This window comes from Ochotona princeps, chromosome 1 (assembly GCF_030435755.1).
Source record: "Ochotona princeps isolate mOchPri1 chromosome 1, mOchPri1.hap1, whole genome shotgun sequence".
Taxonomy (NCBI): domain Eukaryota; kingdom Metazoa; phylum Chordata; class Mammalia; order Lagomorpha; family Ochotonidae; genus Ochotona; species Ochotona princeps.
The window spans coordinates 41,304,636-41,318,307 of NC_080832.1; the positions used below are offsets into that span (position 1 = coordinate 41,304,636).

Sequence of the window (13,672 nt, forward strand, 5' to 3'; positions counted from 1 at the left end):
CGATGATTTCTTTTTCCTGACTAAAAGAAAAATCTTACTGTTGGCAAGTCATTATCAAAACATCATTTAGACGATTTACCAATGGCTTTTGAACTAATTTTTTTTGATTCAGAAAGAGCAAAGCGACCCTTGTCAGATCCAAAAATGATTTTCAACATCTCCACATGAAAATTTGGCTTAAAAATTGCAAATGTTATGAATTTATCTAATGTTAAAACACCATTAAATGTAACCTGAAATTTGCTAACAACAAAAGCCATTTTAATGACAAATCTGGACAGGAAATGGTCACTTAAAATATAATCAGATGCCTTTGATAGTAAAGCAATAACACACTCAATACTTAGAGGCAAAGTGACCAACTCAGAGACCGAGCAATAAAGGAGTGAAAAATTAATAGCAGGTAAAGCAGCTTTATGTCTGTTTGAGAATTTTCAGATAAAACAAATTTGTGCCTGTTTTTATACTTTCCACCTGGAGGATCACTGTTAGAATTTCAGTGAAGCAAAAATGTGGCAGAAATTGTTCCAAAAGTGTTGGGAAGGATTCAGGATCTAAGACAACACTTTGCCTGCCACGCTGGCTTGATGGCAGAGCCAGAAAAGCAGCCTCACATTCCAAAGGTCTTCCTTTCACTCCCAGCCTGACACTTTTTCCACTGCACCATGCGTGTCCAGTAAGTGATGCCTAAGAAAACATTGGCAAAATGGCCAGTTTGGACTAGAAACGGGATTGTCTGAAGCAAGAGTTCACAGCTTTTACCACATCATTTTCCTGCTCAGAAATCCTTCAGTGGGTTTCCTGTTAGATGGGATGTGTTAACAAATCACGTCATTCTCCTGGCATTCCGCTGAGACACTAGGTTTTGCCAATTGTCTCCCACTACTTTCCTACAGGAACACGCTGCCACATGCAAATCAGTTGGTTGCTCAGTCTTTGTGGTCTTCTGCTGCTGGACATGTTTGGTCAAGCTGTGCCTACATCTGGAGCACTTGATTACGTACTCTGTTGATTTCAACTCTCTGTGAGCATCTAAGGCTGGAGTCCAAAGCCCACCTCCTCAGTACAGCTGTCTGAGCGTCTACCCCTCTTCTGAATCTCAGGACAACTGGATTACACACTTTCAAGCCTACTTTTTTTTTTTTTTGTCAGATTCTGTTTTGCACTGTAAACTGCCTTTTCTGAAAAGCACATTGTTGGAGAACTCCAGAACACAGCAAAGCACCTCCATTTGGAGGCACAGCATTCAAGATGTTTGTACTTTTGTGCCTTACAATTTATGGGAAGTTTTAACTTATTCTATCTCACACCACAAACAATACATAAACAACCCATCATGTTCTCAAACTGTATGGTTTATAAAAGACTTTCACATATAATAGCTTATTTCATAATACCTCTGTGGAAAGGACTGGCAGATACTGTGGTGGTTATTTTACCTATGAGAAAGATGAATCATGGAATCATGAGTGATTTGCCCAAGGTCACACACCAACCAAAACGCAACCCACGGCCTCTTTTTCTGATTCTTTCATGCCCATTTTGCCTGTGTGCCTGGTTATTTTATTCTCACAATTTTAAACATTAGTTTAGAGAATTTGAGATAAAGAATTAAGAGAGAAATGACTTGATCCTATGAAATTATAGAGATACAAATCTCATAAACATTCTGAGGGTTTATCTTTTAAACGGTGTGTATATTGATGCAAATCAGGACAAACCACTAGAGAGCTCTTAATGTTGAATGACATGATAAAGGTTGAACAAGTTTGGTACAAGAAAATAAGGGATGAAAGTGTAAGAACACCGTTTCTGAATATCTGGAAGGGTTTTTGAATTTTAAATCGTGTACTACATTATAAAAAGAAATGTATAAAAGCTGCTAAAGGTTAAGAAAAAATATGTTCTGAAGCTATGGATTCCTTAACTAATCTGCTGCAATGTTGGTTTGCTTACTCTTGTTAAACACAGAGTTAAGCCCAATCCTGAACACCCCATTAGTGTTATCTAGTATCCCTTATGAGTGCATGCAAAAGTATGCCTTGTCCAAGCTTTCAGAGGGACCAAGGCAAAAAACAGGTAGAAACAGGTGAAGGTTTCATCATCTTCAAATTCCTGAGCACAAGCTGTCCTGTGTATAGGAAAAATCTGAATCCAATGATTCCAACCCATGTCAAGTCAACATAAAAGTATTTGGGCTACATATTGCTTTTAAATTATTGCCCATATGTTTATTTTAAACAACAACCATCAAAACCCTTTGAGCTCTTGTTAGAGCTTCGTATGACTTCAACAAGTGAGTATTTCCCCAGAGAATTTGGATGTCAAGTTTAAGACAAAGTCGTCTGTTGCTTCTCAGTGCTTGTAGCATCTGCACATGTTTGCTCTGCACTTGGAAGAAGTGAGCACATGTGGCTCAGTGGAGCTGCTCCATGTCTGTGATTACAGAAGGCGACATTTGCTGTAAGAAGACATCTAGGTCTCAGCCGTCCCTGGCCTTGCTGAAATGAACTGTCAAGGCACAGCTTAACAATTCCCATGGAATCCAAGTCAGCATATTTTTCCACTTTGAAAGGGTGTCTGTTTGCTTTATTGATGGTTCATCCTAGCGTAAGTGTGCGTTTGCAGTCTCTTCCATGGTATTGGCATATGAAGCTAGCCAGCGGCTGCTGACATCAGAAGTTGGATGTGAATTTCAATTTTATCTGTTCACTGCGTGCTGTATAGATTCCACTGTACTTCCTTGAACTTTAGTCTCCTCATCTATGAAATGCAATGCCTCTGTAACATGATTCAAGTGAGACTAAAATTAATCAATAACTGAAAAATGTTGGGATTGTGGCTAACACATGTCCCATAAATATTAGCTTAACAAGTAACTGCAGTGAAAACCCAGAACACATATGCAGAAAATGAAGTTTACTAGACAGACACACCAATATAATTGTTAGATAAGGTATGATCATAAATGCTCTCTTTTTCCTTTTTGAGTCTAACACTTATATCTTCTAGAATTGTAATTTAATAAATAAAATGTGATTTTGCCACAGTGACTAGTGAAAAGCATCATTTTAGTGGTAGCAGTGAAAAATGGCAACACACAGTGGTTGACCTTTCTTTCCAATTCAATTCACTGAGAAGAAAAATACTATCTTTTAGTAAGATTTATTTAAAGACTGATTTGAAAGGCAGTAAGTTAGAGACAGGAGGGACAGAGAAATGCACACACACACATGCACGCATGCTCACATATACACACATAAAACACACATGGGTTTTCTACTGACTGGTTCTGAAGTAGGGAATCCATCTGGGTCTTCCTCCTGGGTGTGCATGCATGCTCACACATACACACATAAAACACACATGGGTTTTCTACTGACTGGTTCTGTAGGAAATCCATCTGGGTCTTCCTCCTGGGTGGAGGAACGCAAGCGTTTTAGACCGTTATCCTCAGCCAACCCAGGAGTATTAGGAAGAAGTTTAATCTGAAGCAGAGCAGCTGGAAATCACAGGGGGCAATCTCACTGGAATGTTAGTATCACAACTGGAGGCCTAACCCTCAGTATCACAATGTAGGTCTCCAGACACAGTATGGTAAGACTGAATATTAATGTGTTTAGCAGTCAGATTAATTTTTCTTTCAATTAATTCTGTCAACCTAGTTCCAATGATAGAACACCACAAAATATCCTAAATTCATCTTTAAAATGTGAACATTTGGGGTATATCATATGTCTTATCTTGCTGAGCATAATTGTCTCCAGTTGGGACTATTCCGTGCACATGCTAGGATTTTATCTTTTTTCACGTCTCTGTATCATTCCATAGAGTAGATGCCGCACAATTTCTCTATTCATCCCTCTTTTGATGGGCATCTGGGTTGTTAAATGTGTAGTTCAAGTAAAATGTGATCTATAATGGAAATTATTTCATCTGGCAACACCGGCATGACTTGTCAGTCTATTCAGCAGTAATTGTTTTCCTTATAATCAATAGCTTTTATTTAGGGGAATATGACTTTTTAGCAGGAAATTCATTCAACACATCTGCCAAGCACCCTGAGAGCTATCAGCTATTCCTGGCATGAATTTCATTGTAATATGAATAAAACAACTCTTTCATAAATGTGCTTTATCACATGGAGATAGCTTATATAAGATAATGATTTAGAAAAATGTTATACACAAGTAGAAATATTATGGAACAGAATTCTGAAGCAGGTTAAGCAATCCCTTTTGTAAATAATTTGGCAAAATTTATTGTGATCACCAAGTAAGCTCTTAAAAAATTTTCAGTGATACAATAATTGATTCTGGTATAATCAATCACCCGTGATAATTATCAGTGATATTATTAATAAAAATATTATCACAGATGATATCAATTACTATTGATATGAATCAGTAATAATCAGTGAGTCTCAACTCACGTAAGTTCCTTCCTTCCTCCTAAACCTTAGAGAGCCATATTCTGGTTTCTTTTCAGATCATATGAATCTTTTACCTTTTACTAAACGTTAGAAAGCCAACAACTGAGATTCTAGATGTTTAGAACTAAGGCACAAAGAGGTGAATATTAGCATCCGTGCTAAGCTGTCACCAAGTACACAAAACAGTGTGCCTGCTCAACTGAAATAAACTTTGACTCATCTATTTTTTATTTTATTTTATTTATTTTTATTTTATGGTATGATTGCATAGGATTTGGAATTTCCCTACCGCACCCCCAAATTCCCAACCTCTGACTGATTTTTCCCATATCATTGCAATAGCCTTTTACCCTCAGTTCCACATCTGACACTGAAAACTTGGCAGCACAGCAGAGAGCTGGAAGCTTTGCTTTTGAGTTCTATTTTCACTGGCAATTACAGTAACCAAAGATGCAACTCAAGGCAGCTGTCTTTCTCTTGCTACTTTGGCTTCCCTGTACTCTCCATGGCTTAAGATTACCTGTGGTGTCTTGTCAGACAGCAGCTTTTATGACAGACGACAGGTATCTCCCAGTCAATATGCTTGACAGCTATAAGAATTCTGTTTCGCCTGAGCTTTTTTTTTTTTTTTTTTTAGATCAAGATGTCCAGTGTGCCCTTATGGGGCAATTCATAGTATTTATTTATGTATGTATGTATCTATTTGTTTATTTATGTATGTAAAATTATTTATCTATTTATCTGAAAGCTAGCATAACAGAAAGAGTGAGACACACTGGTTCATTTGTGGTTCATTTCCCTGACAGCTGGAACAAGAGTACACAAGACTCAGAAGGCCCCTCTTAATGCCATTGTACAATATTTACAGCTTGACACTCTGTGTCAGCATGCCAACCCCAGTTTATAACACTTACTCTATTCTCTAACCATTCATTGGGCATCATGATGTTATACTCACCTGGATACAACAGTGAATAAAATAGCTGTAACAGAGAGCAAACAGTGAAGTAGGGAGAAGTCTTTTCAGAAAAAATCTCTCCAGCACAGTGTTTAGCATACTCCCTAGCACCACTGTGATGACACAGGTGTCATGTTATCTGCCTTTTACCACCTGGAAGTAGATTACACCACTCAGCACCCCACCTGCAGTGAAGGAGGGCTCCCAGCTCAGCACCCCACCTGCCGTGAAGCAGGGCTCCCGCCCCGGCACCCCACCTGCTGTGAAGGAGGGCTCCCAGCTCGGCACCCCACTTGCCGTGAAGGAGTGCTCCCATGATTGCTGATTATCCCAGGATGCTAAAAAGTCACAGAGAAGACCCATTCGTTCTCTTAAGTAGATCCATCACAGATTCCTAGACGGAAGGACTTCGTGGCTTTTCTTCATATTTCTTATGAATATATGACATATTCAACAGAGAAATACTAATGTAACTTTGGCTTTCATTGTTTCTCCAAAATGGTCTTGCAAAAGAATCTTAATTCATAAATGCATAGAAAGTACTTCCAGAAATGATAAATGCTTAATGTGTATTTCCACCTTCTCTGTGACTGCTGCCCATTTCAACCAAAAAGAAGGAATTGTTGCAGGACATACTTCACTAATTTTTGCCTTTGTTGATTAAGGATTTACTTCTTCAATAGATAAAGGTAAACAAAGTGAAAGGCAGTGTTATTTAATTCCTTTTGATTTTATTGCCTATCAATCAGGTTTCTATAGAGTCTATGACTTCAACACTACTTACTTTGGTTCAAAGTGATGCTGCTCTCAATTGCATGCTTACAAACAAAATTAGCACTTTGTAATTATGTGGTCTTCTAGATATTTTATAACTTAGAAAATTAATTTACATATACAGAAGCCAGTACAAAAATGCAAATCTATATTCAGGAGAATCTCCGTAGAGTACCATTATATTTTTCTTCATTTTACATTATAAATCATGGCTTGTTTTCATTGTTGTTTTGTTTGCAATGTGTAGCTTTATAGTATTGCGTATATAGCTTAGTTCACAAAAGGAGAAGGAGGTAGATAAACGGATAGGTAGATAAGTAGACAGATAACTATATAGAGAATATACTTTTGGCACATATACTATGCCTTATTCTGCACAACATTTTCATGAATCACTTTTCAAACTAATAATTTGAAGAAAGACATTCAGTCTAACTATGGGAACCTATATTATATTATGCTGACATCAAAAGCAATAAAAATACAATCTTCCAAAGTTTTTAACTTTGGAACTCTAAATGTGGTCAGCTAAAAATGATTTCCTGTTTCCAAAAAGTTTTTTTTTTTTCCAACAAGAAAATCCTCTCTCTGGAAATAACAGATATTCTCATAGTTATTTGATATTACTGGCTGGAAGAATCTGGGGAGAACTAGAGTAGAAGGAAAGTAGGAGAGGCCAACAGAGCACAGGAACTCTACTTGGAATTTCAAAAGCAGGGAAATATGGAATCAGTTAGCTATACCATGACATTTCAAAAAGAAGCCAGAGAATGGAGTTAAGAAGTCCAGTATTCACAGGAAAAATTACATAGGCATTACATATACAGCTTCATGTGACATAGATTATACTGGAAAAGATATAAAATTCAATATATATTTCCTCCATATTTTCCAGTGTATCATATTGGTCTAGTTCTATAATATATGATAGAGGTGTTCCTTAAATAATTGAGAAAGAAAATTGTTTAATAAAGAAGTTAGATAATAACTTAAGGAAAAGAACTGAGATCCCGCCATCAGACCATGTAGCAAAATAGATTTCAGATAAAGTAAAGATTAAATATTAAAAAAAAAAATCCAGGCAATACTAAGAGAAATATAATGGCCACTTAATTGGGATTGAGATCTAATATTTTAAACCATAAGTAATATATGTGTGTATAAATTAGCCAAATTTTCTAAAGCAAAAATAGGTGGTTAGAAGAGCACACTTTATATTTTTGTAAATGTCTTTAATGTCTGGCTTACCAGAACCCATTTGGAACCTCATATCTACCATAGTATTCATCTGTCGTGATATCACATGTCATGGAAACCTCTATTATAAACATACGAAAGAATAAAAGTGAAAAGGCAGACATACTTAAAAGTATTTCTATGGAAATAGTCCTGATTTTTAGGCTCCCAGAAAGTGTTTCCGGGACATACAGGCTCTAAACAATACTTGGCCACCATTGTGATAGGGCAATAGAATACATTATAAATCTTTGCATTGGTTGTATCATTTCATTTGCACTTCAGGAAAAAGATTCATCTGTATTACCACTCATGGTTCCTTCCATAGGCTCACTTTTCTATTCCTAAATGGTAGCAAAATAGCCAATGGAACCAGAAAACTAATGTGCAACTTGTAATCGAATAATTTTTCCAGAAGTCTGGAATCACACTATTATCTAGTGAAATGATGCCAACTCGTCTCTTTTACCCTTTTCTCAATCTGTCCTCCACCCTGTGTCCCCAGATACCATGATTCCAAATATATAAATATGCAAAAGTCTGTGAGATGAGCAAATTTCTGAATGGTAACTCAATATAAAGGAACGAAACCTGAAACTCCCTAGATTTCAACATTTAGGTCCACAAAATCCTGCCTGCCCAATCTCTCTTGTTAGAATCTTAAAGATGTCGTCATTTGTGTTCTTTATTTCAGTGCTTTAAATATTTAAATTCAGAGTGATAAAATATATTTTTATACGTAATTGTTAGTAAATAACCACTGTTTCAATTCAGTTTCAGAGAGTGTATTCCACAGAAGAGAAAATTTCTTTTTATGTTATAAAATCCAGCAATTAATCTTTAGCAAGTTAGACCCTAGGGGGTAGGACCCAGCACAATAGCTTAGTGGCTAAATCCTTGTCTTGTATGTGCCAGGATCCCATATGGGTTCATGTCCTGGCTGCTCCACTTCACATCCAGCTCTCTGCTTATGGCCTGGGAAAGCAGTACACAATGGAACCTGCACCCATGTGGGAGACCTGGAAGAAGCTCCTGACACCTGGCTTTGGATTGACTCAGCTCTGGCTGTTGTGGCCACAAGGGGAGCAGACCAGTGGATGGAAGCTCATTCTCTCTGTATCTCCTTCTCTCTATAAATCTGACTTTCTGATAAAAATAAATATTTTAAAAAGATAACAAAAACAAATCTTGCATTCAAAAGCATGCATACATATAAATCTTTGTGTATGTGTGCAAAAGAAGCCTAGTCTATCTTTCAGCATTACTTTGGCTTGCCCTTCTCTAAGTAATAAGACTCCATCATCGTTCTCTTAGAGGCATTTGGCTCATGGAAAGTGAGCGTGCTGTCATGTACGAAAGACATACTAAATACAGCAGCTTAGCTTTAATTCCCTTCCTGAGAAGAAATGGCTCAAATTAAATTCCTTATGATTATCCCATCTAAAAGTGTGTGTTTGAAAGGGAAATGTAGAAGTAAAAATAGGTCCAATATATAAATAAAACATATGAAAATTTACACTAAAAATGAGTGGTTTTGAAGTCCAGATATATGAAATCATCTTAGCATCATAATACTCTATTTTGCAGAGTTTATTAAGGTATGTAGTACATATCAATAAGGATTCTAAATTGTTAATAGGCCTGAAGCATGGACCTAAATCTAATCAGAGGTTAACAGAAATTATTTCAGAGTTGTTTTCTCAGAACAAAGCTGGAGTTATAGGGCCACAGCTATGGTGTGCCATGTTAATCCTCTACCTGCCGTGCCAGCATTCCATACAGGCATCAGTTCAAGACTTGGATGCTTCATTTCCAATCTAGCTCCCTTCTTACGGCCTGGGAAGGTAGCAGAGGAGGGCTCACATCTCTAGGGCCCGTGACACCTAGAAGGAGCTCATGGCTCTTGACGCCTAGCTTTAGACCGAACCAGCTCCAGTCAGTATAGCCCTTTGGGAAGTGAGCCATTGGGTAGGAAATCTCTGTCTCTCTATGTAACTCTGCCTTTCAAATAAAAATAAACAAATATTGCAAAAAATGGAATTATGAGGACACTTAAGAGACAGAAAATGTATTTTGATGACAAATAACAACTCAAGGCTTGTTTCACTATAAATTCTTTTTCTTTCCTACCTTCTTTTTCTGATGAGTGGAGGTAGAAATGGCAGCAATCTGAAGCACTTAAAAGGAAAGAAAACCATACCTCATGACAGATAAAAATTACACAGAATTAAAATGTAATTATCTGTAAGTAAAATGAAATTAGACCATGACCACACTTACTTATCTGTGTATAGTTGCTTGATCTTAAGTAGACAGTGCAGCTGGGGCCCTGCCTGACACTGGGATCATTGGCACCTACGCAGTACAAGTCAAATGGGTTCAAAGTGTAGCTCAGAGGCATTTCCTATGTTTGCATCTTGCAGTACCACACGTTTCAGAGAAAACTGAAATTGAATATTTCTTGAGTGTTTCACTATAAATGCATAGTGGAGCATAGATAATTTATTAAATTAGATATTAGCTAAATATTTATCATAAAATAAACTATGAACATGGTAACAGAATACAATATACATCACATTTCCAACTAATTGTAAGCTGTAAGATTTCAAACTGAAAGAAAAACAATTTTCAGGTCAGCGCAACCAGCATCTTTCTATGGAAGATTTCCGTCTAAATATGAACTTCTGTGTCTGTATCATTTTTGTCTCAAAACACAGATCCAGTAACTTTTCTATGATCTCAATGCAAGTGGAAAAGAAATGTCATATTTCAATCTATTAAACTTCACAGTTAGAGCCTTTTAGCTAACCTTCAACTGAAAGTAATCCATCTAAAACATAGTGCCAGGCTGAAAGCAAAATATCAAAAAAAATCAAATAGGATTTTCTTAATGCATTTCATATTTTAAGTATGAACAAAATCATGTTAGTGAATTGATGACAGTATGTAGTAATACTTTTTTAAGATTTGTTTATTTTTTATTGGAAAGTCAGATATGCAGATAGGAGGAGAGACAGAAAGGAAGATCTTCCGCCTGGTGATTCACTCCCCATTACTCCAGCTGTAATGGCTGGAGCTGCACCGATCCAGAGCCAGGAGCCAGGATCCTCTTCCGGGTCTCCCATGCAGCTGCTGGATCCTAAGGCTTTGGGCCATCCTCGACTGCATTCCCAGGCCACAAGCAGAGAGCTGGATGGAAACTGGTGCGTCCGGGGCATGAACCAGTGCCCATATGAAATCCCAGGGCATGTAAGGCAAGGACTTTAGCCACTGGGCTACCACTCTGGGCCCCTTGTGTGTGGGCGGGCTGGGGGGATAGTCTATGTGAAAAGACATCTTGAAAGATTAATCATAAAATTTCATTATAGCATTAAAAAATAAAATGTTTAATTTATTTTGAGGCTAAGAAACACAAGTTTGAATTCTGGTGAAAAGAAATGTTACACCTCTCAAAAAAATCAAATAAAAAGCCAAATTCTATTTTTGCTATTAATAGACTTATATGAAAAATATTTTTCTATCACATTCAAAATATTTTGAATAATATAGTGCTAAATTACTGTCATTATAGTATTAGAATTTCATTAATTAAAATTTTATAAAATTTTATAGAATTTTTCTCCTCTAAGTACCTATACAGTTTGCGTAATTTTGTATCTTGATCTACCAACATTAGAATTCTATTATAGAAGTTTACACACACACACACAAACATGTACTGAACCTGATCTGAAGGAAATCAACTTGAAATCTATACTCAGAAGCAAAATACAGAAGAAATTGAAGGTAGAAGAAGGTACTGAAGCTCAGAGGTCAGTAAAGTTGGGATTGGCACTGGTCTTAGGGACTCCAGGAAGGGATCAATTGCAAGAGTTGGATAGGAGAGGTTCATTATTCGAAAGAGGATAGACATCTGCTTGCCAAGAACAATTCTCAGGCCTGTGCTGTGGCGTGGTGGCTTAAGCCTGTACCTGCAGTGTTGACATTCCACACAGGTACCTGCTGGAGTCCTGGCTGCTCCACCTCTGATGTTGTACAAACTAATGTGCGTGGAAGCAGTGAAAGATGACCCAAGTCCTTGACCCCGCACTCGCCTTGGAGAACCAGAGAAAGCTCTTGACTTCAGACCCGCCCAACTCCAGCTGTTGCCATCATTTGGGGAGTGTCCCAATGGATGGAAGATCTCTCTGTTTGCTCTATAGAAACCCGACTTTAAAATAAAAATTGAAAAAAAAATTTTTAATAAAGCAAACATTTATTAAACTATAATAAAAACATTCCATCAAATTACAAAACCTGAGCAAGAAAAACAAACGGCACATGCTTAACTGTAGTTGACATTCAAATACAATTTGCATTCCCAAAATATTATACAGTAATTAGAAAATACCAGCCAAAGTAATATTAGGATACTTTTACATGCGATCTCAACAAATTTGAACAGAAGCAAATTTTAACAAAGGTAAATTTTACAGTGAAACATAGCAGTAGATTAAGGATCTTAACATGTTTATTTTACTGCTATTTGGCACTATGATACAAAAATAAGAGGATTTACTTGACATTTTTAATAATTGAAAAAATTTTAAAACAATAAAATAAAAGGTAGATTCACCCAGCGTCGAAATTATCCAGGGATTTTCACAGAATCTTTGATCAAAAGTTTAGGAGGAACGACTGTACAAGTAATAATTTGAAAGTACCATTAACTGACGCTAAAACTTGCTAAATATAGACATTGATTAGACATAAATGAAAAAAATTCTGAAAGGTGTTTCCAACATGTTAGTGTTACATATCTTTTGATCTTAAAAGTTGTGGATTGTATGTTATTTCGCTCTTCCTTTTCTCTAACCTTTTTTCCTTTGATTTTTTTTTACAGTGGATATACATTTCATTCATTTTATTTCCAAGTATTTTCTCTCATTTCATTTCTTCATGCAAATTTAAAAAATAAATAAATAAAGTGTCCAGGGCCCAGCGTGGTAGCCTAGTGTCTAAATAAAATAAATACAACTTAAAAGCAATATTGTTATCCAGACCGTTGGCCAGAACCTGACTGTATTTGCCATCCTTCACATCCTTCTGTCTGTTCAAGAACCAGTCGGGGATCTTGTACTGTCTGGGATTCTGCATGATGGTGATCACCCGCTCCACCTCATCCTCAGTGAGTTCTCCTGCCCTCTTGGTGAGGTCAATGTCTGCTTTTCTCAGCACGTGGGCGTACCTTCGCCCCACACCCTTAATGGCCGTGATGGCAAAGGCTATTTTGCGCCGCCCAACGATATTCGTGTTGAGGACTCGCAAAATATGCTGAAACTTCTCAGGGATCACCAGAGACATGGCGGTGCTGAAGGCGGAGGCGTGTAGGCCTCCTGTGGAAGATTTTTTTTTTAAAACTGTATCATATAATACAATGTAATCAATGAATAAAAAAATAAAATATAAAAAATAAAATAAAAAAAAGCAATATTGGGAGAGGAATGAGAATCATTTGAAAAAATGAGTGCCCTGGGCCTGGTGCTACAAATCCATCATCCCAGCCCTGCACCCAGTGGAACAGAGCAATCAGGCTGCCAGGCCCCAGATTACAGATGTAGCCTCATCTCTGCTTCCAGTGACTTTCTGTTTCCACAATTAAATGTTTGTCAAGAATCTATGTTTGCTCAAAACAGATGTTTTAATTTGTTCACCCTGTTGACATAGAGAACATTCGGAAATGTTGGGTAATTACAATGTTAGGAGATGACATTTGCTAATGTGGATATCCCTAAAATAAATTGTAGGTGCCTATTACAGCTCATGTATAATATCACATGCTCACTTTTTTCTGAAACTAGAATCATTGCTTCTTTGTTATTATATCCCAATATTTTCAGAAAGAAATGGAGAAATTTAGAAAAGATCACAATTGGAAATATAAAATGGTTTGCATTTCATCTTTCAGTATCTTAGAAAAAAGGTCTTAGACTTTATGCAAGACTTCGTGAAGCTATCATTTCTTATTTATTACCAAGCAAATAAAATAACCACTAACCTCTTAGAATTTGTTTACAAATTCATAATTGAAAAATTTGATATCTTTTCATTCCTAACTTCTTCTTCTTCAAAAAAAAAAGCAACACTTCATACTAATCTCATTTGGGCAGATTTCATGTAAGGGTTAGCAAAGAATCAGCATTGGGAGTTGTCCTGGGAGTACCGCTCTAATCAACTGTAGTTAGCTGACAAAGATAGGTTTTGAACTATTGAGATCAAACATGGAATTT

The 13,672-nt window shown here is 36.8% G+C and overlaps 1 protein-coding gene across 1 annotated transcript; it reads right to left on the reverse strand.

Moving 5' to 3' along the window:
- Positions 1–8,661: 8,661 nt before the first annotated feature.
- Positions 8,662–12,772, reverse strand: LOC101519613 (small ribosomal subunit protein uS13-like). The gene is made up of 2 exons (XM_058669154.1): positions 12,418–12,772; positions 8,662–8,743 (listed from the first exon to the last, which is right to left on the reverse strand). Exons 1-2 carry the CDS (start codon positions 12,744–12,746, stop codon positions 8,662–8,664), a joined length of 411 nt encoding a protein of 136 aa, XP_058525137.1. The 5' UTR covers positions 12,747–12,772.
- Between the last annotated feature and the right edge of the window lie 900 nt (positions 12,773–13,672).